This window comes from Seriola lalandi, unplaced genomic scaffold (genome assembly GCF_002814215.2).
Source record: "Seriola lalandi dorsalis isolate HSWRI2012SDOR001 ecotype SW California unplaced genomic scaffold, Sedor1 jcf7180002054297, whole genome shotgun sequence".
Taxonomy (NCBI): domain Eukaryota; kingdom Metazoa; phylum Chordata; class Actinopteri; order Carangiformes; family Carangidae; genus Seriola; species Seriola lalandi.
The window spans coordinates 590,878-618,833 of record NW_019524850.1 but is presented as its reverse complement, the minus strand read 5'-3'; the positions used below and the strand labels follow the sequence as shown (position 1 = coordinate 618,833).

The 27,956-nt window shown below is 40.0% G+C and overlaps 4 protein-coding genes across 9 annotated transcripts in view; 2 read left to right on the top strand and 2 right to left on the bottom strand.

Annotated features, from left to right (window-relative positions):
* pacsin1a (protein kinase C and casein kinase substrate in neurons 1a) overlaps positions 1 to 6,784 on the bottom strand; it is a 36,027-nt gene extending 29,243 nt beyond the window's left edge. The window contains exons 1-2 of one of the 2 annotated variants that reach the window (XM_023406252.2): positions 6,588 to 6,784; positions 193 to 263 (exon numbers count right to left, since the gene is read on the bottom strand). The gene's annotated coding sequence lies outside the window, so the exon portion shown is untranslated. Of the gene's footprint in view, positions 1 to 192; positions 264 to 6,422; positions 6,501 to 6,587 lie in introns of those variants that run through there. The other variant, XM_023406253.2, reaches the window with a different exon arrangement.
* A 3,499-nt stretch (positions 6,785 to 10,283) lies between these two features.
* On the top strand, positions 10,284 to 14,968 carry LOC147819129 (homeodomain-interacting protein kinase 1-like). The gene is made up of 9 exons (XM_087173981.1): positions 10,284 to 10,454; positions 10,542 to 10,733; positions 10,827 to 11,008; positions 11,406 to 11,529; positions 12,551 to 12,673; positions 12,797 to 12,883; positions 12,986 to 13,152; positions 14,554 to 14,762; positions 14,847 to 14,968. The coding sequence occupies exons 1-9, from the start codon at positions 10,284 to 10,286 to the stop codon at positions 14,966 to 14,968; spliced, it is 1,377 nt and encodes a 458-aa protein (XP_087030107.1).
* Positions 14,969 to 16,532: 1,564 nt separating this feature from the next.
* On the top strand, positions 16,533 to 20,848 carry smim29 (small integral membrane protein 29). Of its 3 annotated transcripts, none has more exons than XM_023406243.2 (5): positions 16,533 to 16,621; positions 17,164 to 17,469; positions 17,611 to 17,636; positions 17,766 to 17,871; positions 19,181 to 20,848. In XM_023406243.2, exons 2-5 carry the CDS (start codon positions 17,362 to 17,364, stop codon positions 19,247 to 19,249), a joined length of 309 nt encoding a protein of 102 aa, XP_023262011.1. In that variant the 5' UTR covers positions 16,533 to 16,621; positions 17,164 to 17,361; the 3' UTR covers positions 19,250 to 20,848. The 3 variants fall into 3 exon arrangements, with proteins under 3 accessions (XP_023262011.1, XP_023262012.1, XP_023262013.1); XM_023406244.2 differs by having other exon boundaries at positions 16,538 to 16,617; XM_023406245.2 differs by lacking the exon at positions 16,533 to 16,621 and adding an exon at positions 16,632 to 16,980.
* Positions 20,849 to 20,980: 132 nt separating this feature from the next.
* Positions 20,981 to 27,661, bottom strand: hmga1a (high mobility group AT-hook 1a). Of its 3 annotated transcripts, none has more exons than XM_023406240.2 (5): positions 27,581 to 27,661; positions 26,423 to 26,541; positions 25,322 to 25,402; positions 24,179 to 24,235; positions 20,981 to 23,316 (listed from the first exon to the last, which is right to left on the bottom strand). In XM_023406240.2, exons 2-5 carry the CDS (start codon positions 26,519 to 26,521, stop codon positions 23,245 to 23,247), a joined length of 309 nt encoding a protein of 102 aa, XP_023262008.1. In that variant the 5' UTR covers positions 26,522 to 26,541; positions 27,581 to 27,661; the 3' UTR covers positions 20,981 to 23,244. The 3 variants fall into 3 exon arrangements, with proteins under 3 accessions (XP_023262008.1, XP_023262007.1, XP_023262010.1); XM_023406239.2 differs by lacking the exon at positions 27,581 to 27,661 and adding an exon at positions 27,358 to 27,433; XM_023406242.2 differs by lacking the exon at positions 27,581 to 27,661 and adding an exon at positions 27,358 to 27,433 and having other exon boundaries at positions 26,438 to 26,541.
* Between the last annotated feature and the right edge of the window lie 295 nt (positions 27,662 to 27,956).

Genomic DNA, 27,956 nt, shown 5'->3' with positions numbered 1-27,956 from the left:
AAGAGCTATTAATTACCTCAAGTGGTGTGTTAAGCAGTATACATTATGCAAAAGGTCCTTAAAAAGGTGTTTGGGTCTGTGCTAAAGCCTGGCGTTGTCCTTCTGGAATACCTGTGCGACTTCACACTAAATGAAGATCAAGGGAAACGGGAAGATTTTGAAGGACAGACAGCACAAACACGGTCAACTCACCTTCTCGACCAATGGGAGGTCAGGTTTCCATAAACCTTACAGAGAGCTGTTGGTCCCCTGCAGGAGATCACCTGTGGAGAGAAAATGGAAGGAGTAAGTCCTTTTGGCATCAAATAACTACTAGCTAATAGCTACATTGCTCTTAAATGGAAATCAGCATAACATGTTTGAAACAACGTGTCAAAACACCAATTACCGTTACAGAGGCAAAGATATTAAGAGATTAGCTGAATTTCATTTTGAACAATCACAATCAAGGGGAGATTAGTAAACACTGACACTGTGGGAAGAGGAATATTTAATAAACTCAGCCTCCTCAGCTTCTTTATAGCATCACACTAATACACCGGCTGGTGTGCAGAATTAATGTCGGCAGAAAAATAAACCAAGTTATGAACTTGATTACATGATGACACATGATTACACAGTAGAAGATGATAATGTACTGTGTGTTCTAAATGGAGTGACAGGACAATGATTTTGTGTGAATCCTACATTATTTCTTTTCTTTTTTTTTGTATTTTTGAACATGTGAAAGCAGACAACATATTACGCTGATGTAAGATGAGCAGTCAGGAAGCTGCTTGTTGCAAAAGATAATGTACATGTTCAGCATTCATTTGAAAAAAGGGCAAGCTTTCTGCTGTCACTAACACATACCACATTTTAACGGTACGCAGCCCACACAAGATTCAACACAAACTCCTCACCCACACGACAAAGCAAAACTTTAAACAGCAATAAAGATTGTATTAAGGGATGGGGGACTGGATGAGGATTAGATAGAGCTAATAATATAATGTACTCCGATACAACAGCATCATAAGCATTAAATTAACAACTCTGTCTCAGTCTCACCAAAATTGAAAATAATAAACCTCAGAAATCTGGTATCTATTTTTTACAGTATATGTGACAATGAATTAACTTGCAGGTTTAAAGCTTTAAATTGCTGTGAGAATGCAAAGAAAAATCCCACACTTTAACTTAACACTTTAACACTTCATTTTTTACCTGCATTTGCTTTCTGCACAATTTAAAACACTGTGTCATTTAAGCCACTCTGTTTAAATCCACCCTGCAACCCCCTGATACCATGATTGTTTCACACATGTTTATATTCACCTGTGCTGGGATCATTCAATGGATCACAGTGCTCTTTTTCTGTATAAATAATTCCATCCACTGTTGGTCGATTTAAATGTTGAATTTACATAATATTAACATGAAAGGAAAAATATGTGGTTTGATACACTTTGAAACACATGGACCGTCTTCTGACTTCATCAACTGCAAAAACAAGTAGTCGAATAATTGATTGACAGAAAACTGAAACAAAATTTGGATCATTGTCATTTACAGAGAAAAAAAAGCCAAATATTCATTGTTTCCAACTTCTGAAATGTGAGGATTTGTTGCTTATATCCGCTCATTCATCACTGTAAACTGAATATCTTTTAGTTTGATGCTGTTGGAAGGAAAAAACAAGCAGTTTGAAGATGTCAGTTAATGTGGCCAACTACTTAACCAAATAAATAATGAACAAATTAATCAGTTATGAAAATAATGCAGCTCTAGCTTCAGCATCATGCTCATATCATCATACGGCCATCTTGTTCTGTCTATAACACCTACACATTCAGTGTAGACGTTTATGAAGCTATGAGTTTAATCTGTCCGCATAATTTCTATCTAAATAAATGTGTTTTTCATCATTTATGAAGAGTGACTGAATCTTTCTACCCATGTGTGTGTGTGTGTGTGTGTGTGTGTGTGTGTGTGTGTGTGTGTGTGTGTGCTGGGTTACGCTCCTGCACCCTCTGCACAACATAAACAGTTATGATAATGGAAGGGTGTACTGACGTTCAGGCAGAATCATGATGAGGCAGCCCACCCATGGAACGGAGCAACTGGAGATGTGGGCACCATCTGACGGCTAAATGGGACGCCTGACAACAGCTCCATCCAACTGAGTCTGGCACAAATTCATGTTAAAATGCTGAGTCATGGTCAGTCTATGCTTTTGGTGTTTTTCGCCCATGACTGTTCAGAGTTCTGAAGGATACAAAGTCTCCGAGTGAAGAAATCCCAGCAACGATTGCTAATCATTTAACGGCTCACAGCGGTTTCTGATAAATTGATTAGTCACTCAACGGAAAATTAAATCAACAGCGATTTCATACCTGCGTAGATAATTTTTAAGCAAAAGTGCCCAAAATCTCTGGTTTGAGCTTTTTAAAATGTGAATATGTGCTTGTTTTCCTCATCTTGTATAACAGTAAACTGAATATTTGGGGGTTTTAGATTGTTGGTCAGACAAAACAAGATATCTGAAGATGCCACCCTGGACTCTGGGAAACTGAGATGAACACTTTTCACTATTTTTTGACATTTTGAAGACCAGCTATTCATTGAAAACTCAATCTGATGCCTAATTGATAGAGAAACGAATGGTTAGTTGCAGCACTAGCTACACGCATAAATATGATGAACTGTCTTACTAGAAACATGCCATCCAGTCAAGTAATCACTAGAACAGCATCAGTTCTCTCTCTGTCTCTCCCCCTATCTCTCTGTATATGTCCATGAGGAAAACACCCTCTAGTGTTCAAAGCAATGACACTGCTGCATTCACAGGTACATTCAACTGTCACCAGACGACGCATCGACAAAATCCACTGATGATGATGCTTAACCATTAACATCTGATTGTTTCGAACCCCAGTGCATGATTCATACCTTCAGCTGCTCACTGGGACTCCATTTCGAATTGCCCCAAAGATCACGATACGTACGCTCACAGTGCTCTGCCTCAGGTTGAGCCACAGCTACATAATGATGATTCAGAACAGGCAAACACTGACATGTTGTGGTGACACAGCATGAAAGGCACCAGGTAACACGAACCTCATTCATACTGTTCAACAAAGGGAAACACACATGTATCTGCTGCTATGCCTAGTGTAGATATACTTCCAATAAAAGACATTTCTTATTCAATCATTCATCATTCAATCATTCATTCTATCCCTCCATATCACATCTAGAGAATTGATTATTACCATAAATATTTCATAAATAGAATATCAATAACATGTGTGTTTATCTTTCTGGCTTTTAGTGTAAAATCATGGAAACAGATTCGGATACGGATAAAAAAACAAACAAAATGAGATTCTTTCTGCGGTGTGAAAGGCAACGTGGATGTTTTTGACAATCTCCAATGTCATAAATCTTCCGCCAAGGATAGAGTCTTCCCTCGTGTGTGTTCTCCTCTGCACTGAGAGAAATGAGACACTCCGGCTGCCCTTCAGACTCTCTGTTCTTACATTGCCTCTTTTTTCACACCTTGTCAGACACCACTATCTCCTCTTTTACCAGAGGAACAGCAGCCTTTAACTCTTTCATCAGCAGGCACGTTAAAGACAGTGTACAAAAAAAACAAAAACAAAAACAATCTCCCTATTTCACATATTGTCTTCTCTCTCTCTCACATGATGTCTGAACACCACCCACAAAGAACTAAGAACAACACACAGGTCATCAACATGAGCAAACAAAATGTGGGCTATATTGAGAAAGACGTGACAGAATCCGATCTAACCAAAACCTGCTTTGGATTGAATGGATGTAGATTTGCATCTAAAAAGTGTTTTGCTCAAATCTGTATGCTGCACCTCTTCCTCTATTAGCCCCCACTTTATCTTTATGTATTGCAATAAGATTAAATGAAACCTAAACCAAAGTATGTGACCAGGAGAAGTAAAAACCTAATCTGAAAACAAATTATTGTTGTGACGCTGAGTTAAATTAATCATAGATCTAATTGCCATTTAATGTGATCAGTTTTATCCTTAATTCATCAGTGCCTTCCATTTAACAAGGCAACCCTCACTTGCCAGAAGTACTGCACCTATTTTAGACATCTCACATTAAATAGAAGAACAAACAACCAAATGACAATAGCTTGTACTCAATGCTTCCCACAGATCTCACGCTCCTGTTAATCCGTTATTATGCACATGGCCAAAAAGAAGCCAAACTGAAGAGGAGTGAGATTAAAACTACCTTAAATCATTTAGCTAAAACTGCCTAGAGCAATAACATTTTTCCCTTCCTGGGTTAAGATTCCTATATGCTATCACCACGTTGTTTAACGGTCATGCCACCACTATATTATTAATGGTTAAAGATAAAAACAGATCAAGCCAGTGGTTGCATGAGTGTAAGTCATAATTAAATTCTGACAACAAACCTCCTGAGCAGGAAGATGCTGCCTCACCACAATCAAAAGCAAAACAAGTGAAGCATGGAAACACAAAATGAACGGTACCGCCGATACACTGTAAGCACTGCAGGAAGTCAGAGAGGACATACTTGTGGCTTTAGAAATTGAACAGCAGTCTCAAAGGGAAAAGGGTGAATGGTTTGTGACTAGCCCTTTTGTCTCTCAAGGACTCGGACAAGCATATACATACACAGACTCACAAATGAATGTAGAGAGAGAGGAGGTTAGAATGCGGAGTATATGGAAGTGATGCTGTTTTGTTGGGGCCTGCATGGCTTACTAGCAATGTTAGAAATATTTTGATACCAGTGCCAAAACCACTGATACCAGAATGATACTTGGGTCAATACTTTCAGAACTAGTAACATATTTTGTTACAAAGAAGGTTTAAAAGGTTACAAGGAAGGTTGCACAAAAACACACGGCGGTACTAAAAATAAAAGTCTTAAATGATATTTGGTTCTATAGGTATATTTCAGATGGTAAATGATCGATACCCTACACAAGATGATGTTTACTTATTTCATTTTTTATAGATAGATAGATAGATAGATAGATAGATGAGTTCCTGGTGAGACACTTTTAACTTGGCCCCACAGTGAGGAGTGAAGAGTCTGCTAATAAATAGCAGGTACTCTTTAACTCCCCTTTCCGCAACACAATTGGATTACTCCCCACCCCCACCCCCTCCACTGGCAGTATCATCATCTCTTCACTGCAGCCTCGTGTCAGGCTCTCTTGGGGGCACCTTGGCTGCTGACAGACGTGCACTCCAGCGAACAGTGGATTCAGCACCGCGGACAGCTCCAAAACAAGCTGTGGCGATCACGAGCGACCTGCCTGTCATATGTCACCATTATAACAAAAAGCAACAGGGTTTATATACATGTGTATATATGTATATGTATATTAAACACACAATAGCCCTTAAATCAGCCGTGTGGCGAGAAGGTGCTTGATTTTAGACAAGACTGGATGTTTTACGAGCTGGAGCAACTACCATTAACCAGCCTCTGAAACGCAGCATCATCATCATCATCATCATCATCATCATCATCATCATCATCATCACCATCACCACAGCATATAATAACAACTCTGCTGCTAAACGCATAAATGTGGTTATGAGATACTTTGGTCAGCTGTGAGCCTGGATGCATTTCAGCTCGAGGGCAGATTTGATGAATGATTAAAAGACCACATGCACCTAATCCCATGTAGAAAACAGGATGCTCCTCCTCTGTTGGTTTGTCAGAGAAAAAAAACAATGACGCTAGAGATGGCTCATCGTTGTGCTGTGACAACCAATTACATAACGTCAGAGCGGAGAGCTCTCGTTTACATTCGCGTCCATTTCACCAAGAAATCCTCAAATAAGGAACAGGGCTCTTCCTTACTCTTATCCACTGTATTTGTAGCGACAAAATGCATCATGTACATAAAAACAGGGACGATTACGACATCTTTGCTCGACGTAGTTCATATACCAAGTCTTGTTTACCCATTTGGCGCATGGAAAAGAGCATAAAATGGCAATCCCTTCTCAGCATTTGCCACCATCTCCAACTACTATAGTGTACTATACAACATGGAAACAGTCTTTGATATCACACTGACAGTTTCTGTGCTGATATTTCTGCAGATAAACACACTGCATTGCTAATACAGTGTGGACACTGAGGTCAAATTTGCTAATCCTGGCAATTCGTAGGGCAAGAGAGAGATGCATAGTAAAAACAACACCCTGTGTTATCTTATAATAGCAAAGGAAGTAAGAGCATTAAGCAGACAGTGCCAAATCAAACTATAAACGTAATAGTAATCCAAGATGATGCAAGATGTTCCTCTTCACCCTTGGCGTATGCAAAACAACGGTGCACCATATAAAATGACGCATGCATAATTCAAAATCGCTATAGTATTGCTAGTGAATCAGTAGTACTTGGTCGGTGTCGCAGCAGAGAGAGGATAACACATTATCCAAACGATGGGAAATGATGCGAGATTCCTTTATCCCTGCGTCGCCCTTTGCTAAAAGGATGCTCAGCTTCTCTTCCCAGTGCAGCAATGTGGCATCAACACGGAGCAGATACACAGACTGACTTACCAGAGATGCTGCTGCTGCTTCTGTTGCTGCTGCTGCTGAGGTCCACTACTACCCAATAGCCTATGCTGCAAATAATTTAGTATTTCCCCTTGCAGTGACAGAAGGTGACCCTGCGTTCTCTGCAAGACTCTGCATCCACTAGATCACGATGCACGCAGCAAGGGGGAGCTCCACAGCACAGGCGCGCGTCGGGGGGATGGCCCAGCGATTTCCTTTGAATGGACGACAGAAATAGGCTGCAGGGGGAAAGAGTGAGCTAATGCTACTCTGAAACTAGACTTTTTAAATCTCCCCTCGCAACATTAACTACATGAGAGTGACAGGAGGGCTTTGCCAGATGTATGCACATCTGCAGGTGGGAGTGGGGTCGTTTGCACTTTCAAGGTTTCATCAGCAAGACAGTTTTGGGTGGATCATATCTGGGTCTGTGGGAAACATTTTTCATTACAGTTAATAGACAATTTCTCAAACAAGAGTTTCTGTAATGGGGGGAGCCCCAAATGTGATTTCCACTTCCCAACCAATGAGGAGAGCGGATGGTAAGAGTAGGCGTTACACCTTTTCTTGTCAATCACGTCCACATTGCACTACACTGCAGGGGAGGGAGATGTGTTTTTGTCCTTTGGCTGCCTAACAGGCCTTTTGACTAACCAGCCACTGTTTCAAGTACATAACAGGAAGGTCTGCTCAAGTGATTGTTTATGTAGTTAGTACATTTTGTACAGCTTTTATTTACATGACAAAATATGACAATAAACACGCCAAAACCATTGTAAACAGAGTAGTGACTAAGCAACCAATAGGTGGGCAAGATAATACTAGACATATTGTATCGAACATGATCTGAGGTCAAAGAGAAAGGTAGCACTGAAATGTTCTTGAATCTGCGTTTTTGTGACTTTCTGGGTGACTGACTCATGTTTGGAAGCCCCACGGTTGGATTAGCTGTGTTTGGTAGCTTGTCTGAACACATCATTAGTGGTGTTATGTTGGTACATCAATGTGAGAATTTCACCAACAATAAAATCACAAAGTAATGGTGTTTCATATATATGTTGATTTTGTTAATCGTAGGCGTAATCACCGCATCACAACCCATATGTCAAAGAAACAAATAAATCCTAATTTAAAAGTCTTAAAATAAATCATATGATGTATATATTTTAAAACCTTTCTTTACTGGCACAAGAACAGATGGCAAAGAAATTACATGTCGGAGGTTCTGAGCTCATGCTCACAGTACAGGCTCTTTCCATTACCCTTCCCTTTTTAGTGCACTTTGTATTAATGTACAAACAATGAGACATAAGACCATCTGCCTTCATGCTTTATGGATGGGTACAATCATAACCCTTTGAAATTTCATCTGCCTGTAATCCAACATAGGAAATGATCTAATCTACCAGCTTCCTATGAAAAGAAAACACTTAAGTTAAGAATCAGCAAACATCTCTTTTGAATAAGGGAATATTGTTTGTTTGTTTCTGTTTTTTTGTCTTTTTCTTTTGCAGCACTGGTCCTTTCAACTCCCAGTCAGGCAAAGCGCCCTGCCAAAGCCACTCAATATCTGACACACACAGGGTGAAGAGTGGAGTTGTGTTGTTCTTTAGATGAGATATGTGGAGGAGAAAATGACTTAAATGTTTACTGTTGATCTCCCTGTACGTATGAAATGTTAGAAAAACCAGGGTGCAATCAATTTGTGGTCCACTGGCATATGGTTGATTTTGTTATGCTGATTATCCTGAACTGACAGAAAATATTAAAAGTTTACATTGTAATATATCAACTGAAAATATAAGGCAGTTTTAAGTGATTATCCAAAATGTATATGGGCATGGGAAATCTTGTAAAGTCACAGGTATTTAGTGACATCTAGTGGCAATGGACTGACAGCACAAAACCATAACTGAACCTGCTGTAAACTCAGTGATGACTGAATGCAAAGCATTTTTCTTCTCTAATTGACAGCCAGAGTTTTAGGTCAATCCTCCATACTGGCACATGTGTTGTCACGATAATAAAAAAATGCTGGGCTTTTTTTCTCCACTACAATTATTAAATTAAGATGAATAAATGAACTGTAAATGAGCTTGTAAAGTATGATGCTTTGTTATTTGAAACAGTTCCACAGTAGACCCGTTAAAATTATTACAGGAGTCAATTAAATGTTCTGTAATTCTGTGCAGTAGACACCAGCATCTCAGAGAAAAAAGAAAAAAAGCTTTGTCAGCCATTAAAACGGCCACTAAACAAACAAGAAGCACAGCTGATGCTAAAATCCTCAACTCTACAGCAGAGATAAACATGTTTACAGCATGGTACAAAAAACTGTTTTGGTGTCGACAGCTACTTTCCCCCTTCATGACAACTTTAGGGTGGGTTAAATTTATATAACTCACTCGTTTAAATTTTATTAAGACTTAAAGGTCTCTTCAGAAACCTATGGGTGACATCACATCTACGTCCATCTTTATTTACAGTCTATGGTTTGAACTAGCTCTGGGTACTTCTACTTTAGAAGATACTTTAAGTACATTACCCCGATTATACTTACAAACTTTAAATCTAGGACTTTTACTTGTATTGGTGTATTTTTACAGTCTGGTATTTGTACTCTTACTCGAGGATCTGAATATTTCCACCACTGGTTTTACCCCTGTACTGTACCTTATCTGTAGTTCTAATGTGACACTAATTTGAGGCCCATTGGAATCTAGACTGTTCCTACATGCATTATGACATCATATAGATATTCTACAGTATGCTCTACATCAGTGAGTGTTGAAATGCATCATTCTATTGTAAACTACTGCACAAGAAGCCTCCAGTCGATCAAAATCCAGAGAACTGGACTGGAGCTGAATGTGAGACACTCCGTAGCTGATACAGGTAAAGCCACTGTTTTGTTTTCTCTTTTATAACAATGTTTGTGAGGTTGAGTGGATCTGTAACTTGCAACCAAAAGTGGAAAGATGAGTGAAATATGCAACATTAGTATTCTAGTGTATGTTTATAATTGATGTTTTCTTTATCAAGCAAAAGGTCATGGGACAAGTAACAGCAGGTGTCTAATTGTAAATAACCTCTATAATTTCGGACAGTAAACTTAGATAGTTGTTCATTTTGAATTAAAACTGCACAAACATGAACTTGACAGGCTAAACTATTATAGACATTCATGTTACAGGCTGGTATTTAACTTTGTACAAGATGCTGTGTGATAGCAGGTCTGTTAACCCTGGTTAGCCTAATTAAAATAATCAAGTTGAGGCTTTCAAATACCACTAGAAACATTTATTAATGAGGCAGGAAAATATCAAATTATGTCAAGCAAGGTTTAGTTGACTTTTTAGTTGGAAAAACCTAAAATAAACTGTGGTAAGATGCAAAATGTAGTCTGTGTGGAAATGTGTATGAGGAGGTTTATAACATCCTAAACAGACATTTAAAGCAGGTCACTTTAGCTCCACCTTTTGAATTTGAAGATTGTAATAATTTAGCTGCAGATGGATGCACTTATCGTATTAATATTCAAATAATGGCCACATTTTAAAAGTAAACCTAACTTGCTCTTAAGTTTTGTGTGTACCAGTTCACTAGCTAAGAATACATGTTAAAATGTTTCTTTTTAGCGTTTAACTGTTTGCGTACATGCGCTACTGCAAATAATATATTCACATGTTGCTTTCAGATATGGCTCATCAACCCCCGATAAGCACAATCTCACAAAACTATAAGATGTTCAAAGTTTTGGGACAGGGCTGCTACGGACAAGTCATCAAATGTTTAAAACAGGACACTGATGAGACCGTGGCTGTGAAGGTCTTAAAACAAAGACATTCACAGTTAAAAATAATAAGAGAGGTGAGCTACAATTTAATGGTCACAATTACTAAAAACATTGTCTGACTTTGATTACATAGCCATTTAACACTTGTCATTTACCTGCAGATTGTCATACTGGAAAAGCTAAAATGTTTGGACCCTGGTAAGTCTAACATCGTCAAATGCCATGAATGGTTCCACAGGATGGACCGGACCTTCATGGTGTTTGAATTTCTGGATATGAGCCTCTTTGATTACATGTGCAAGAGGAAATGGGCTCCTCTGCCTCTGAATGCTACAAGGATCATTGTCAAAGATGTAAGGCTACAGTACCAGATAGAAAAGTAGAATTTAAGTTTATCAGTTTTTCATGGGACATCCTTCATTGTGTTTGGATGACTTTCCTTGCAGGTGGCCACAGCATTAAATGCACTGAATGGTGTCGGACTGATCCATGCAGATTTGAAACTGGATAACATCATGCTGGTGGACCATCAGCAGCAGCCATTCAGGGTGAGGCTCATTGACTTTGGCCTCACTCTTCAAACATTTGAAGCAAGACCAGGTCTAGTTGTTCAGCCCCTTTGGCAGAGGTGAGACCGAGAGACATTTTCATTAGAATTGCTTAGGTTAAAGTTTCCTGTCAGTTATTATTATCGGCAAACACTTCTCTGCTGGAAGACAAGAAGTCCCACCACATTTCTGGGTTAGCTTCTGTGCGACTAAATTTAAAAATGTCCCATTTTCTGACTCCTAAAAAAAACTGAAACATGATACCCGGGTCGAAGCTATTGATGTGCCACAAAAATGTATTTGTTTCATGCTAAAAAAATAATTGTCATATCTTCGTGGTTAACACAATAATGTGGTCAAATTTGAGGGAAGAAACATAGTTCCAAGGTTTGTTGAACAGAGGCTAACTTGAAAAGCTCTCTATATATTAGAGGGAAGTGATCTCCATTTTGTCTATTGCTGTTCTTCTACACTCAGGTCTCCCGAAATCCTCTTTGGCCTCAAGTTTACTGAGGCCATCGACATCTGGTCCTTTGGCACAATCATGGCCGAGATGCTCGTTGGCTTTCCGCTTTTCCCAGGGAAACACGAATATGATGTGGTCAGTACTATCGCTGGTTCATGTCTACACTGCTCTTAATATATGTAGTAATATTCTTCTGACACATGCTAATCTTGAAAAGGGCACTTTTCAATACTATGGCTTCTCTGAGAGCAGCCACACAAAAAAGTGCGAACAAGACAAAGACTCTACAGCCATGCTGTCTGTCTTGCGAATTCTCGTGTGATCCTAAGCCGCTGTGAGACTGTATACAGTAAAAATTACTATTGATGGTTATGTGATTATATGATTATTCCTTCTTATATGATTAAAAAAACATATAGGTAACAACTTAAATATCTATTTTTGTGTATTATGTCCATAAAAGGGCACACCAATACAACAAGAGACATAGCTGCTTGCATAGGTGCTCATCTGGGTGCATATTTTTCAGATGTCCCCTCAGGTCGCTCGTGCTGGAATGCTGCTGCAGTATTGCTGCTTTTTTTCGTGATCAAATAGTAATTTTCTCAATCAAATGTCTTTTTTTAGTTGTTGTTGTTATTGTTTTGTTTTTTTTTACAATTCAAGCATATATTCAAATGTAGAATATTCAATCACAGAAAAACTTAGGCACAGTGGTGCTTTGAGTTAAATGCTAAAATGCTCACAATAACAATGCTTACATGCCGATATTAAGCAGATATGAAGTTAATGTGTTGACCCTCTTAGTTTACCGCATTAGCATGCTAATATGGTAAACTGCCAGCTGAGCCTGATAGGAGTATTATTAGTTTTTGTAAGTAAGGGCAACATGAATGTGTGTGCCACTTTTTTATGGCAATCCACTCAGTAGTTGTTGGGACCTTTCACTCAAAGCCACAAATGTGAATCTCTTTGTCACGCTAAGGGAAAAGTCAGATGATTGCCAACATTAGTAGGATTCAGCCTCTGGGTATCTTGAATGTCTATACTAAATTACACAGCTGTCCATCAGATAGTTGTTGAGGTATTTTAGTCTGGACCTTGGTGGTAGAACAACCGCCGTCCATAGAGCCATGATAATGTATTTTCTTTCCAGCTGCGTTTCATCATCGACATCCTGGGTGAACCTCCTGAGAAACTTCTGAATAAAGGGACTAAAACACAGCTGTTCTACCACAGACGTCACAAATACTGTTTATTCAGTCACTGGAAATTCAAGGTATACTACCAAACCTTTGACAGTATGGGCCAAACATGAAATTTCCTTTATTAGATAATTTATTTTTCGTAAGAAAGAGTTAACTCTGATCAGCAGATACCTGAAGTGGATTTTGTATTATAGATGCCAGTGGAGTATTACACTGAAACAGGCATCAAGCCGGTGGAAACGAGGAGACACCGACTCTCATCTCTGGATGACCTGGAAACGGTTGGTTGTCAAATACATGCTGTCTGCTGATGAGCCCACAAATTAGTCTCTTTTCTTGAGTTATTTTGGTTTAATGTAATGTTTAACCAATTCTAATTTTAGATGAACCTGTACCAAGAAAACAGCACAGAAACTGCTGGTCGGAGTGCTAGTGTTGAGCTGTTGAAGGAAATGCTTCAGATGAATCCACAGAAAAGGATAACACCGAGTAAAGTCCTGGCCCATCCATTCATAACAGGGAGCCACCTCAGTCCAAGCAACAGTTCTGAGTAAGTGTGTCTAAATGAATGCTGTGCCCGAGTCTGTATAGAAGATCTTCTTGGCACACAGGTTATGAGAGAACGGTCAGCATTATAGTTAACTTTACTGGCTCATACAATGTGTAGTGTGTAGGTTTTTCCCTCAGGAGAGGCAAAAGTGAGTAAGAACTGGACTTACATTCATCAGATAGCACGAAACTTAAGTCCAATTGAATCATATTGCTCTGTACCAGCTGTTCGCCGCTCACATGTTCATCAAATCAACTTAAAGGTGATGATGATATTTCAGTGTTGTGGTCATGAATTGTTTGCGCTGCCCCCAGGTGGCCAAAAAAAGTGCTTCTTTATACTTCTACTTCACTACAGTTCTGAGCGAAATATTATATGTTTTACTCCACTGCATGTATTTGGCAGGTATAGCTAATTGTTACTGAGCAAATTATGATTTTACATATAAAGCATATGGCGAGACTTTAAAATATGATGCATCGTTATGCACAAATTTATGTAAAATTGTTGAAACTTGCTCTTGTTCTTCCAACATTGTAAATAATATGATTGCAAAATACTCATAGGGTGCATTTTCCCGCTTGGACTAGGAGTACTTTTACTTTCGACACTTTAAGTACATTTTGCAGACACTACTATCTCTGTGCTGCTTTTATAGCAAGAAAAATAACCATTAAACATGATTTTTTATTCAACTTGTGACCTGCCTTATTTTTTTATCATTACCAGAAGAAGAGAGAGGCTATTAGTATTGTTATGCCACATGACTTTTGCGACTTTTCTCTGTTACTTCAGTTCAAGTAAGGTCACACTTTCAACTATTAACATTAGCCTCTTGAATGCAACAACAAGACAGTAGTCCTACAAGCACAAAACACACACACATGGTACAATATGTGAGAAATGGCAAGTACTGGTAACACTAACCAACTAACACACAATTAAATTTGCTACTGCAAGTAGTGAGAAATAGGCTCTTTCATATAGTCAAACCACAGATGGGCAGCACGTATAAAGACCTTGGCAGCTCCCTCTCAATCAGCTGTAATAGTATGAAATTCTTGTTATTTGCCAGTAAAATACAACACATTAGACATAAGTGACAAAGGTGAAGCTCATTCATCACGCTGCTCCTACAAAACCTCTCAGTCATTCTGGTTTTGCTTCTGCCATGGGTCTGCGCCTACATCGCAAGATGATGTTGCCCAGAAACCTGTCTAATACTGCTTTAAATGAGTGTAGGTGTTATCAATAAAAGAAACAGCAGGTTGAAGACATGCCCAATAGATCCAGACCCTTGCCCTTAGAAAGATAATGTCGGTGCTTCTCTCTTTCATCTGTATGTGTGTGTGTGTTTGTGTTTGTGTGTGTGTGTGTGTGTGTGTGTGTGTGTTTGTGTAGTCCCCAGGCTGTGCAGAAGAAGATGACCAACAGTTTTAAGGCTAATGATAAAGACCTCAAATTGGAGTCCAGCACTGACCATATCAAAACAAAGCCAGCATACCGTGACACTATCAGCACACCACTGGTTCATTCAAACAGCGCTGTTGAAGCTCCTGACTCCGCTTTGAACCAAGCCTACGGCAGCATAAGTTCCTTTCACGCACCTGGTAGGAAATATTCACCTCAGCTTGAATTGTCATGTCGTTCCACTCTCCGTTGGCTAAAGCGCTGACTATACTTTTGATGTGCAGAGAGCAGTGAGCCTAAGACAAAGAAAAAGAAAAAAATCAAAGGACACTTCTCCACCTTGAAGAGGAAATTTTCCTCCTGCTGCTATATGTCTGAGGATGACGATAAGCGAAATATGTCCTGAATTTAAATGCTGGTTCTGGTCTCTGGTGCCACAGATCTATTACATGGGTATTACTGTAACTATCAAGCCTGTTTATTGTATTACATTTTCCAGTTGCAAATAGCAAATAAAACAAACTTCAGAGTAGTCATTTGTACATTATTTTGTTTTTGTTCAACCTGTACTGTGGTCGACCAACACAGGTGTTTTCTGCTATTTTGGCTGACTGAATCTCAAGCTAATTTTGGAAAAATGGGTGGTGTGTCTCAAACTGAATATACCCAAAATAATGCTAAGGTTTAAGCTATCCAGAGTTGTCTGTCTGCAGTGAAAAGAAGCCTAATTATCAATTAAAATTAGTGGGTTTCAAAGGAATTCAATCGGCATTCGTCATTCATCTTTCAGACAGTAGAGATACAATGATGGATGAGGTCTTTTTTTCTAACTTTGGCTATTCCAGTTTGTGGTGTACCTTAGGAAAAGTGGCCAAAAGCAAACAGGCAACAACAGGCCTCTGGCAAGCCTCAGGCCAAACCTTAAATTTTTTCATCCCAGCAGTGTCAAGGATCTCAGCTGGTAAAGACCTGCTACCTGACTTGTCTCTGACCTCTAATCAAACAGAGCTGACCGCTGGCTAGAAAGTGCAGGATGCTAGCAGGATACCGTAGAGGTCACACAATGACAGTGGTAGAAGAGGAAATAGTCAGATCATTTACTTAAGTTAAAGCAGAAATGGCCTGTGTAGAAATACAAGTCAACATAAAAAACATACAAACATACTGTTATGTTGAATAAACTATTTATAGTAGTGCCCCAGGACATTTCCCAAAAAGTGTTCCACTTTTGCGGAGCCCACCCTGTGAGGATGTCATGTTTTTCTTTGTCAAACATAGACTAATGCAGGTCAGAAAAACAAAAAACAAATGTATCACCTTTGTCTGTGGGAAATTATAACGGGCATTTTCACTACTTTCTTACAAAGCAATTGATCTATTAATCGCAATAATAAGCGGCATAATGGGAAATGGTTGTTAGTTGCAGCCCTAGATGAAATGCATGTGAGGGGGAATATTTTGTGCATTTTTGTACAGAGGCTAATTGCATTCACACAAAAAACGTGAGCTTATCTTGTAATTATTACTTTACTACTAACTATTTCACATTTACTAGATATAGGAAAACTACTGCGACAAAAATAGGCGCGTTTCAATACTTACCTGAGAATAATCGGGTTTTTAAGATTCCCTCAGTATCAAAGCATTTCACTCGTAGTTGTCAGGACATCCAATGGTATATAGCAACTAGAAACCGTTAATGGCTAATTCGGCGTTGTTAATTTCCCAAAATGTAAACAAATGTAGACTAAAAAATTGGGCTCATGTAGCTTAACTCACTGTATCTATGGAAGCATTATACTCGTTAGAAAAGTTTACATCTGTTCACACAAGTGAGGACTTTTACGGTTTAATTGTGAGATCGTAGGTCATTGTGAGAAAATGTCTCAATTTTCTTTATGTGAATGCAATGCGCTTCCGTAGTTTTGTGTGGTTATTGACCGAAGCTCTTACTCTGAAGGATTCAGACAGGAAGTGCTGCTGCTGCTGATAGACAAACTGCTTGTGAACCGCAACAGTAACGTTGGTGGAAATAGGGGCATTGCAAGTCGCACAGTGGGTGAGAATTTACTGGAATTGACTACAAACAGGTTTACTGTAGCTCGTTAGAAATCAGCGTCGTTGTGATGCAGGGGGCTTGCTTCAGCTTGTGTTTGCATTAAAACAACTTGTCAGGTGCGGTGTCATCTACCGGTGCAGCTAACGGTAGCTATGTTTATATAGCTAGAAACGCTGGGTCATTGGTTCATAGCCTTTATGTCTATGTGGGCCTTCAAATAGGTAGGTTCATCGACAGCAGTGGGTAAGTTATGTTTTAGTTCAGGTGGTTTGCAGTTACACGAGCATATAACAGCAAATACAAGAAAACCAACTGACCTCATCAAGAGAAGTGGCTCGTACAGGACTTGCTAACGAGACGTAATTGTGCATTATATTGAATTGGTCCATTTGAATGTTTGAAACTTGTTACATGTTTGCCAGCTTACCAGTCAAATAAGCAACTTGATAGGATACCTTTCCCCCGCGTTATCTGCCACTATGCTACAACTTCCTTGATATGCTTCTAACTGTGCAAATTCTTTTCATTCCGTGTTCTCTCAGATTTCTCGCTGATTAGGGAGGTCAGTGATACCATGTGGAAGTCACATGAACGACAAGGATGAGGCATAAACAACAAAGGCGCAGTTTGAGGAGACAGCCACTGCACAGTGTCTGCCACAGGGAGGGGGTTAGCCGCTTGTAAAGGCCTTGCACGGGCAGCCCCCCGTGTGTCCCCCCCCCCATTCCTGAACATATGCAATGAACAGCACTACTCAGCCCCCTCCCATCATTGATGGGGATGTGGCAGTCAGCTATGTGTTGGTGCCATTTTTCCTCATCACCATTATTGGAATAGCTGCAGCTGTGGTAAGTTGTTGGGTTGGATGGCATAGGACGACTTGCTGAAAAAGATTCAGTGGTAATAATACCATTGACTTATGGCAGAAATTTGTCACTGTGCCTACTTATACACAATTTATGTAAAACTGATAATTTGATCTGTTTCAGGTCATGTATATCCGCAAGAAAAGGAGGTAACACTTTTAATCTATATTGATTTCATGGCACTGGCAATGTTTATTTGATAAATTTGGTTGCTTCACTTCTGTGTGTCAGTGTGATTTATTAAATCACTGTTTGATTTCTTGAATTTTGTCCCTCAGAATTGACAGACTCCGTCATCAGCTGTTGCCAGTTTACACATATGATCCTTCAGAGGAACTTAATGAAGCTGAACAAGAAATGTTGTGGAGAGAAGAGGACACACGGGTATGATGCGCCATTGGTTTTCAAACTTTTTGTTATGTTCTCCGGGACATTCTTACCTGTGGGAAAGTTTGCTCGTATGAAATCAGATGGAGATGGCAAGATCATTATTTAGATTTTTTTTTTCTTCTAGGTCAAGTTAATATGAAAAATTATATTTGCAGTTGTATAGGCTTGGGTTAAGCAGGCTAGATCTCACTCTAACTGACAACATTTTCCACAAAGATGGAGTAAAGACATGTCTACTGATGCCTTGTGTTGTTACACTGTGTTGTTTTACTGTGTTTTTGACCTTGGTTGCATAATTCACTCTTAACGGAACAGTAGTTCCCCAATTGCTCAGTCTCTTCCTCTTCCACATAAAAACATAACTGTAAATAATAGTAGTAGTAGTAGTAGATGAAAGGCTGCACTACTGAATGTCCGTGCAAGCCTCAAGTCCCTCACAATCGCAGTGAGTGGCTAGTTTTAGGATCTCGTCTCTGATTAGTTGTTTTCTCTGCATAATAGAAACTTTTCTTTCCATGGTATTAGTACTCATGGTACTGTAGTTTAGAAATAGAAATAGATGGTTATGGCTAGAAAAACACTGAAATTAAATTATTGGCCTGGTTATTTCCAGTAAAAAATTATGCACTGAGCCGTGAGAAACACTAGGTGGCAGTATTTACCATGGGCAAAGTTACACTTTAAGTTTTACTCCACAGTTGAGAAAATGTTAAATAGGAAAAACAATGTCATCATGTAAAATTCTGTATTGGTTTAAGAGGCTATTATTAAAGGGTCAGTTTTTCCAAATCGCACCAATACTACTAGATGGTGAGAGCGTTTGGGTTTTATCTACTGAGGCTTTGTGATATCTGGAGGAAGTGAATTAAATTTAGTTTGTGGTGCTTAAAAAAACTCTAAAGCAATCTCTGATATTAAGGATAATCCACAGAATACGCTGTCGGGACTTTTCACTTCATCGGGACTATTTCTTTGGTAGAAAGTAGTTCTAATAATAAAAACTGTTCATAGTGAGGTCTGTGGATTGATCTCCTCAATAACCAGGAAATGGTCTCTGGAAAGAAGAGTTGCCTTAGAGTTTTGTTTCTTTGTTTGTTTGGAAAATGAGAAATGAAGGTTGAGAGGCCATGATGATGAATCGACATCATGGTTTTACACCAGTGGGAATAAGTGCGGAAATATCTGTTTGAGTGATTTGGGTGAACTGACTGTTTATTATATTGCAACAAAACCATATTAGACTTGCGGTTTTAAAAATTACTGCGCTAAACTAAACTGTGCACTTTGCATTTTGTGTCCTCAGATTGTTCAAGGTTGGGCCAGAAGTTATCAACAGCGTCGCCCTCTTCTGGCCAAAGACGTTAACGCATGATGGTTGTAAACCATGGGCATCGAACGCTGTCAGCAAGATCAGTCATTTATAGAGTCATGCACAAGTCTTTTACTGTTTTTCTTTACTATCGTTTGGCATCCATCAGCAACAGTCAGCATATTTCTTTTTATGTACAGGATGACTGTTCATTTGTGAGGTTCTGATGCCAATCCTGTGTGCCTAACAGACGCAGTACCTTTAAACTTATTTATTTGAAATTATTTATTCAGACTTTGTTTTACTGTGGTATGCGGTGACATAACTCAAAGTTAAGAAAGGTGGAACATATCTAAGGTTCAGGTTCCTGGAGGTGTACTTTGTTGTTTACATTTATGGTGTTGTGGGCGACATGTGGCAAGCAGTTATATTCCTGTGTGTTGAAGTAGGCATTTGTACTGACTATAATCTGGGGGTTGAGGTAAGAGTATGAATGTTCTGCACTAGCTGAAAATCATCACTCCTGCTGTGACATGGTCTATGATCAATGCCTGGACAGGTTGTTGTGTAGAGGTCGTTTCCATTGCATTAAAAACAAATATGGCTTCTTTGATGAAATTACATTAGTGTTCAACACTAACACAGCAGTACCACTTCCAAAAAGAGTGTAACTTCAAAGCTTTATACTGATAAAGGTAGAATTGGCTGTTAAAATTAGGTTTGAGAAGAATTAGGTTGACATTTTCTGTTTCATTTTGAGTCAAAAGGTTGAACACACCCACTTTGGTTTTAATTTTCTCACAGAGCTTCACTAGCTGCCCGACGATCTGGATCTTTTTGTGGTTTAGCCAAATCCTATGACTCTTGTCAAAGGCATGAAAAGCCAGATATGAAAGTAAATAACACCAACATCCTCTCACTCCCAAAATGAGTTGTGACTAGTGCCCAAAATATGTCCTGTCTACAAGGCATGGCACCAGCACACATTTACCTCCAGCAGAAGAATCTGCTCAGATGAATGCCATAGGTCTGACTGTATAAAGCACTCAGGAAACCTCACTTTTTTTTCTCCTTGATGAATTGTAACCTTTCCTGACCTTTATACACTTGCATTTTGAATGTAAACTGAGAACAATAGAGCCGTTCAACTGTCCTTGCAGGGGAATAACCCTCCACTCAGTAATTAATGTATTGTAATGGACAGCTAATGCTCAAAACATGTGATGTTATCATCTAAGGTGCTTCAGAAGGAGAATGAGTTTATATGTAGGAGATGATTCTGTGGTCACTTCTGGACTTGAAAACATCTTTACCCCAGAACATGCTCCTCAGTCATTTTTACATCTGATAATTTTCTATGCATTTATCTAGACTGCTTTTTTCACGTTTAAAAAAAAAAAAAAAAAAAATGAAATGGGCCATTCACACTTTAAACTTTACAAATGTTTGATCATATGACATTCATTCTTCACACTGGTGAACTTTTCATGGAGGGCTCTGATTTCAGGTTGCACTTGAGAATTCAAAGAACTACTGATGGAAATTTTAATGGCTGCACTGTTATGAAGTTTTACTTTTCAGATTGTTGTACTATTGTTGCTTTGGGAGAATGGATAAGGCTGATTGAAATGTTGAAGATGTAAATAAAGTAATTTAACTTTGTCTTTGTACCGTAATTGTCATTTGCTTTAGCCAAGTCATCCTTGCTATATTACGATTCAACATCAACCCGTGTGTTTTCTTGAGCCTTTGGGCAGATACTTTTAAAACAGTATGGATGCATGCCAGACAAAGTGACAAAGAAAATTCTCTTTATTGACCATTTCTGATACAAATTGTTGTAGGGCACCATAGAAATATAGACATTGTACATTTATATACGGTGTACATTAAAAAGAATGATCCCATCCTATTGAGTTTACAGTATATAAATGAACGGATGCAAGATGTTGGTATGTAGAATGACACTGATATTGTCAAGAGTAATAGGAGGATGCTGAGAGAGAAAAAAAAAAAAAAAAAAACATGAAATGACCATTGTATGACCATTGTATGAGTATGGCGAGGGCGGCTGTGTGTGGTAGTGCCAAACACACGGTGGCCAACAGAACAGTTAAGTGGAAAGAGCGCCCAGTCTATCACAAACACACAAACATTTGTCCATGAAAATCTGAACCAACATTTCAGTGCACCAGAAGATTTTTTTTTATTTTTTTAAAAAGGATAAAAACACACCTGCTAATCTACCACAGTCAGCGAACACAGTTGTCAAGCTGACAGGTCTCCCTGACTTGCTTCACACATTTAAAACAACCTGTCTGCAAGCTCCGGTTATGAATGAGCCAAGACGTGTTGCGTATGCACACAACCACACACTTGACATCTTAGATACCTTATTACAGTCAGGTTAAAAAAAAAAAAAAAAATCAAAAAAAAAAAATCAAAAAAAAAAAAAAAAAATTACACAAACTTTGTAATAACGACATCTTTCCATCTCATGCCAGAGGTTACATTTAAAACAACAGAAAACCAGTTAAATGCAATTATATGGTAAAGTAAGCTGTTGAGTGAGGTATGAAATCCCAGGCCTTGTATTGCCTGTTTGCAGTTTTCCGGGTTTCGTAACTGAGGTTGTAGCAGCTTAGGTGTGTGGAAAAACCCAGTTAAGTGGACTGTGACCGCGGGTTCCCTGACACTTAGAAGTACACATAAACATCTTTTTTTTCCTGTAGCAGACGTCATAAAACACACATCTTCAAAAAGACTAAGAAAAGGTATATTACTGTACTAAGTGATGACAGAAGGACCAAGCCAGGTGAAGTAGTGAGAGCGAGATGGAATGGGGAAAAAAAAACAAAACAAAAAAAAAGAAAGAAAGAAAAAAAAACAAAACAAAAAAAAAAAAAACGTACAGCCCTGTTGGATAGTAGTGCCAACTATCCTCTATTACAATCAAACTCCTTGTTTGACCAATTGCAGTTTGCCTTAACGAGTGATTGAGTGAGCGCTTAGAAACTGAGGACCATGTGAAGACGAAGACACCAATGTAACAGCATTTGTAAAAGCTCCCTGAAAAAATGACACTGATGCTCTCAGCCTAGAACTCTGCCAACCCTATCCTTAAAAACACACATTATACCAAAAAGATTTGAGTTTATTATAACATGAAAAGCAGCACACTCATGTTTTTTTTCGTTGTTTTTTTAAATGGTATGTAACCCGAAGGAACAAAACAGTAAGTCTGGTCAGACTATTCTGATTACTAAGGATACACTTGACATCTCCCCACTACACACTCAGGACTCAGAAGGAAGTTTGAGAAGCATAACTAAGTCTACTCTGTCCTACAGGAGGGGAGGGGGAAGCTGGTACAGATGACTCTGCTTTATTGGTGAGGCGAGGTGAAATCAGTTATGCAGATTAGACATAGGAAGGAAAAAGAAAAAAAACAAAAAACGATCACTTCTACCATCAGTTACCTATTCTCATCCTATATGCTGAAGCTCAACTCCATCTAGAATACAATGCAAAAGGATAGGTTAACCACTTCACACGAACACACAAAATGACCCCCCCCCCCAAAAAAAGGAGAAAAAAAAAAGGGAGGAAAAAAAAAAAAAAAGCAAGTATAGGTAAAATTCACCTTTGTCCAGTACAAAACATGGAGAAAACTCTATATGCCCTACCATCTCAGATGCGGGTACAACAAATAAGTAACATTAAGCAGAGGAAATGTCCTACAAACCATCTTTAGGGGAAAAACGGAAACGTCCGGGCTCCTTGGAGCACACCTTTTGTCCAGTATAAAAGACTTGTGATTACATGACATGTAGAGAAAAGGGCTGTTACCTTTCATGTAATTCTTAGATCTATGCTTGAGCAAGGTCCATCGTTCTATCCAGTGCTGCTGCATGATATATGTACTGTGTTAACCCTCCTTCTGGCAAAGAGGGCTTTGTCGTGAACAGTGGTCATGTGGTGGCACTGGTGTTGGAGATACAGCCCAGTTCTGGTTAACAGTAAGTCAGTATGTTGAGTGAGGTAGCATGCGTTGTGAATTACTGGTCCTCTTCCTCCTCCTCCTCCTCCTCCTCCTCCGATGATTCCTGGGACGCCTTTTCTTCCTTCTCCTGCGACAGAAGAAAAACAGTGAGGCCTCAACTACAACCAAAGGAAAATGCTCAGGTGCCATCAATGTTCAGCAACTGTAGCTGCCTGTGATTCATGTCTCAACATGACTGTTTTTGCTTTTAATAACTCAATCCAACATGAAAACAATAAACGTTATTATAAATATTTTTGATAAACCACTGTGGCATGAAGAAAACCCAGGGGAAGGGTGAGACATTGGTAGTGAAAAGTGATTCATAAGGAGTGGTGAGTCACGATGAGGCATCCTGCTTTTTGCTCTCTTGCCTTTCCTCCTCACACTCACTACTGCTGCCAAAGATGTTCATTCATAAAAATGAGAGGGCTAGTTAGGAGGGTAACTTTGGGTCATTCCTTTCTGTGACTAATGCAATCCAGACTTCTTTCAGAGTACGCCCTAACCACTCATGCACATGACAGAATGTTACTACAAGACCACAAGTTCTTCCTAGATTAAATGCATGCTTTTTGACCGGGTAGAATATGGTCTGGCAACTCATTTTGCACAGTTACAAAAAAAAAATGTAGGAAATATAATAATAAAAATGCCCACAACACTGGATTAAGAACAATCTCAGGGGAGGGAATTGTCATGCAGGTACAGATTTGCCTTTGAACACGACCAGGCAGAGACAGAGAGAAGAGGGCTGCTCTAAATGAACACACGAGAACCAAAATAGCTGTGATGAGTAAAAATGACTCGTCTGAGAGGAAGGAGGCAGGCAGGGGAAAATTAGGAAAATGCAATTTCGCCCTGCAGACAGTCATACCAATCATAATTCAATTGGAAGAGGAATGGTTTAACAAATGTGATCACTGTTTGTCCAAGGATTCTTATCTTACCTCCTTCTTAGGTCTTCCCCTGCGTTTTCCCCCTGCAGATGGGGGTGCTGTTGCCTTCTGTGAAAGAAAACAGTACAAACTTAATGGGGAGATGGGGTGGGGCCGACAATGCATTTTGCTGTGATGTTCATGCTCAGTGACCTGCTGATTTGCTCAGTTAAAGCCAAGACTTTTTGGGAGGAAAAAAAAAGAAAAAAAAGAAAAGAAAAAAAAAAAGGGGGGGAAACAGTGCAAAAACCTGTGGTATAAACAATCCATATAGAGCTCTGCCTCTAGCTGCCTGCAGATGGCAGTACTACCTCTGCAATGAGACAGATGGAAAGGGGGCATTGGGTTCATTGGCTATTATCTGGAAGGCCGACAGGAACTGCACACAGGGCACTCCAGTTCGCTGGCCACCTGGTCTGAGGCTCAGAGACAGCTGGTGGAACTGAGCAGAGACACAAACCCTCTACAGCTCAGCCCTCGCTGCTAAACCTATATCATACATGTATGCACGTTCTACTCTCCCTCTCTCCTTCTCCCTTTCCCATACATAGCAGTGAAGACAGAGCGCACGGGGGAGCTGCAGGGTTGGGGCGAGGGAGAAAATCAGTTGTTGCTATGGAGACGACAGGCAGAGAAGAACTAGGGCTGTGTGCTGGGTGGGGGCGGAGGGGTGCTTAGTGTCAGCTTGGAAACAGTCTTGCGGCCTCTGCACCTGCACCGCACTGTGCATGACAAGCTGCAGGAAGCTGGAGGACAGGAAGTACAGACTGAGCATCACTCAAAAAAAAAAAAAAAAAAGTAAGGCAGTAAACCAAAGCCTTTACAATGGGAAACCCTAGCCAGGCTATTTCTGACACCAGGAGGGGAAGCAGCTCCATTGCAGCCAACCAATATATCATAAGTAACAGCAGGACATCCTTTTAAGAGGATGAGGTTAGCTACCGTTAAAATGTTCATCAGCCAAAGAGAATCTGGGGTTAGACAAAAGGAAGCGCTCGCAAAAGATGGGACGAAGAATCCATGTGCAGTGTCATTGTGAAGCTGTTTCAGTCTTACTTGGCACTGCCGTCATCCGGTTCAGGATGCATGTTAGCTTCTGCTGAAATCATGATTTGTCAGCATGCGAAAACATGCCTGCAGACAGCATTGACTTACTTTGCCCTTGCCGGTTGTCTTGTTTTTGCTGCCCTTCGGCCGTCCTCTGGGCCTCTTTGGAGTAGGGGACCCACTTGGTTCCTGACAATCAAGACAGTCAAAATAAAAGTTAGCATACCACAGTAATATCTAATATTTTTAGTATTTCCACTTAATTTGAAAATAATATGGGCATGGATACACATGCAAGACTCCAATGGACATAAAGCTCACTTCTCAAGGTCAGTACAACTGAACTGACATGTACTTTAAAGAGCTGACAGGAGGTTGGAGCCACAGGTTGCTAAGGTCTGACATAGAAACAAACTGAAACTACATGAAATGTCCATAAAGACAAATATAAACATCATATCATAAGAAGTACTGACTGAAACATGTCAAGCAGCCACACCACGGTGTAAAAAGGGGAATATCTGAGTCAAAATTTAGGGGATTACCACCAACTCAAAAATACAAGGTGAATTCAGTCTGAGAGGATACATCCCATTCATATGCTAATTTATGGTTGTAAGCTGTGTCATGGCAGCATCATCTCACATTGCATTTCTAGCACGTTTACAACTGCAGCTCATAGCAACCAAGCAATTCAATACTAAAAGCACACCGCGCTGAGTGACAGATATATGAGCCAGTCTGTGCCCAGACGTCATCCATTACATGTCAAGCAGAGGTGTGTTGTGAAAGAGTGGGGGGTTAAAACCGGTTTAAAGGCATTGGGTTACAGGTTGCTTACAAACCGGGTGAGAGACACAGGAAGTTTGTTGTAGCCGTCTACACTTACACCGATAAGGGGTGAGCAAACGGTCACAAGGCCTTGTTGCAGGCATATCTTGATTCTTGATTTCACTCAGGGCTTGGTAGACTAGCAAGGGGCTTATGACATGGATATGCATGAGCACCTGAGCTGCAATAATATCTACCTGAGCATCAGCTGGAACAGATGTGGGCAACCAGTGTGTGTTGTCTGTCTGGTTTTACACCTCAGTCCCTCCCTCCCTTTCAGCATAGGTCTATTCTTAGTGTGTTTGAAGTGATATTCTAATACAGACATGCAAACCTGATTGGCACAGTTTGACAAGGAATAAAATTGGCACTACTTACTTCAGAGGTTTTTACCTGGGGCTGCTTGCGGGGTCTTCCACGCCCCCTCTTCTCTGTTGCCTCCTTCTCTTTTGGTGAGACTGTCCCCTTGTCGCTCATGTTTGCTTAGCTTTTCAGACCTACAAAAAATAAATCACACCGGTCAGGTTTGCTGCAAGGCAAGGCGTCGAGTTCAATCACACACACAAACACACACACACAAACACACACACAGGGCACAGAAAATATTCAGGCTTTTAAACTCGCTGACCGCAACAACAAACCAAAAATGACCGGGCTAACCGCACACCGGTAACGCGTTTAACTCAATTAATCCGCGCTTATTTCCAGGTCTATTTCTGTCTCATCTGCGCTCCATTACACAGCCGACGGTGCCACACAATTAAGGGATTGACACCAAACCGGTTCGCGTGATATTGCTGGGACTTGGTAAGCGGTGGAGGCCGCACAAATCTACAAAACACTACTGAACCCGACGCTCCCTTCCCGTACCAACCATGTTTAGAGGCCCCGTTTGCTGTACTTGTTGTGGCCAGTAATCGGGCCTGCGCATGAAACTATCTCACAGCATGTCTGCACGCCGGGGCCATGGAGAGATATCTACCGACACACACATATGCACACACATACACACAATGGCTGGTGTGTGCTCGGTGGGATTTGCAGGCTAAAACCCTCGTCTGCACTGACGCTTGCGTTTTTTATTTCTTTCTTTTTTTTTTTTAAAGGAGGAAGAAAATGCAAGCGAGAGAGGTGGTTGGGTTCATTTGCGGCGGCGAAAGCCCGGGCCAAGGCAACAAAAGACGGCTTCACATTTAAAGCATGCAGCCTCCTCTCAGCCGGAGCTCCAGCTCTGTAAAATGCATCAAAAATCGCTTCTGGGTTATCGAGCATGCAAAGTTTCCCTCGCTCACCGTCGCGTTTCTTGCACTCACCTTTATCGCTCGATTATAACCTCTGTTTCCTTTAAGGCTGGCTGGTTGTACCCGGTTAAAAGCCTTGCACCGATCTATAGGCTACAGCTTTTATTCGTCAGACAACACACAGCCCGCCCCTTTAAAATCCCAGCTCATGCAGCGACAAAAAACCCAGTTATGAATTAAAAAAGGAAGAGGACAGACTTTTAAAAGAAAAAAAAATATTAAAATATTTTTTTACCAGCAGGTTGAGAAGTTTATTCCAACGACGTCCTGTAAATAGCACGTGTGTCTTCTCCCGTGTAGATAAAGTGAAAAAGGCGCCAGCCAGGAGGAGTTTTGGGGCAATTTAAAGAGCCGCCCTCATGGGAGCAGAACACTGGAGGGCGGAGATATGATAAATGGGCCACCAACAGTACTAGAGGAGCCCCCCCCCCCCCGATCCTTTTTATTGTCCAGGTTCGATCCCAAAACACCGAACAGCATGTCTACAAGTTATAGAATACACATTCAGCAAATTAATGACAGTATTAATTGTGTCTCATATTGTATACATTTTCTCAACAGTACATATCACAGTATCCACAGTGATGGTGAGTGAACTATGACCTCCCCCA

What these genes read in the sequence shown, in the direction of transcription:
- LOC147819129 (XM_087173981.1), top strand. Translation starts at nt 10,284, where the DNA reads ATGGCTCATCAACCCCCGATAAGCACAATCTCACAAAACTATAAGATG. An exon ending in CAAGGATCATTGTCAAAGAT is followed by an intron (nt 10,734 to 10,826) that starts GTAAGGCTACAG and finishes CTTTCCTTGCAG; the next exon opens with GTGGCCACAGCATTAAATGC. An exon ending in CTCTGGATGACCTGGAAACG is followed by an intron (nt 12,884 to 12,985) that starts GTTGGTTGTCAA and finishes TTCTAATTTTAG; the next exon opens with ATGAACCTGTACCAAGAAAA.
- smim29 (XM_023406243.2), top strand. Translation starts at nt 17,362, where the DNA reads ATGAACAGCACTACTCAGCCCCCTCCCATCATTGATGGGGATGTGGCA. An exon ending in TTGGAATAGCTGCAGCTGTG is followed by an intron (nt 17,470 to 17,610) that starts GTAAGTTGTTGG and finishes GATCTGTTTCAG; the next exon opens with GTCATGTATATCCGCAAGAA. An exon ending in TATATCCGCAAGAAAAGGAG is followed by an intron (nt 17,637 to 17,765) that starts GTAACACTTTTA and finishes TTTGTCCCTCAG; the next exon opens with AATTGACAGACTCCGTCATC.
- hmga1a (XM_023406240.2), bottom strand. Translation starts at nt 26,521, where the DNA reads ATGAGCGACAAGGGGACAGTCTCACCAAAAGAGAAGGAGGCAACAGAG. An exon ending in AGACAACCGGCAAGGGCAAA is followed by an intron (nt 24,236 to 25,321) that starts GTAAGTCAATGC and finishes TTTCTTTCACAG; the next exon opens with AAGGCAACAGCACCCCCATC. An exon ending in GGGGAAGACCTAAGAAGGAG is followed by an intron (nt 23,317 to 24,178) that starts GTAAGATAAGAA and finishes CTTCTGTCGCAG; the next exon opens with GAGAAGGAAGAAAAGGCGTC.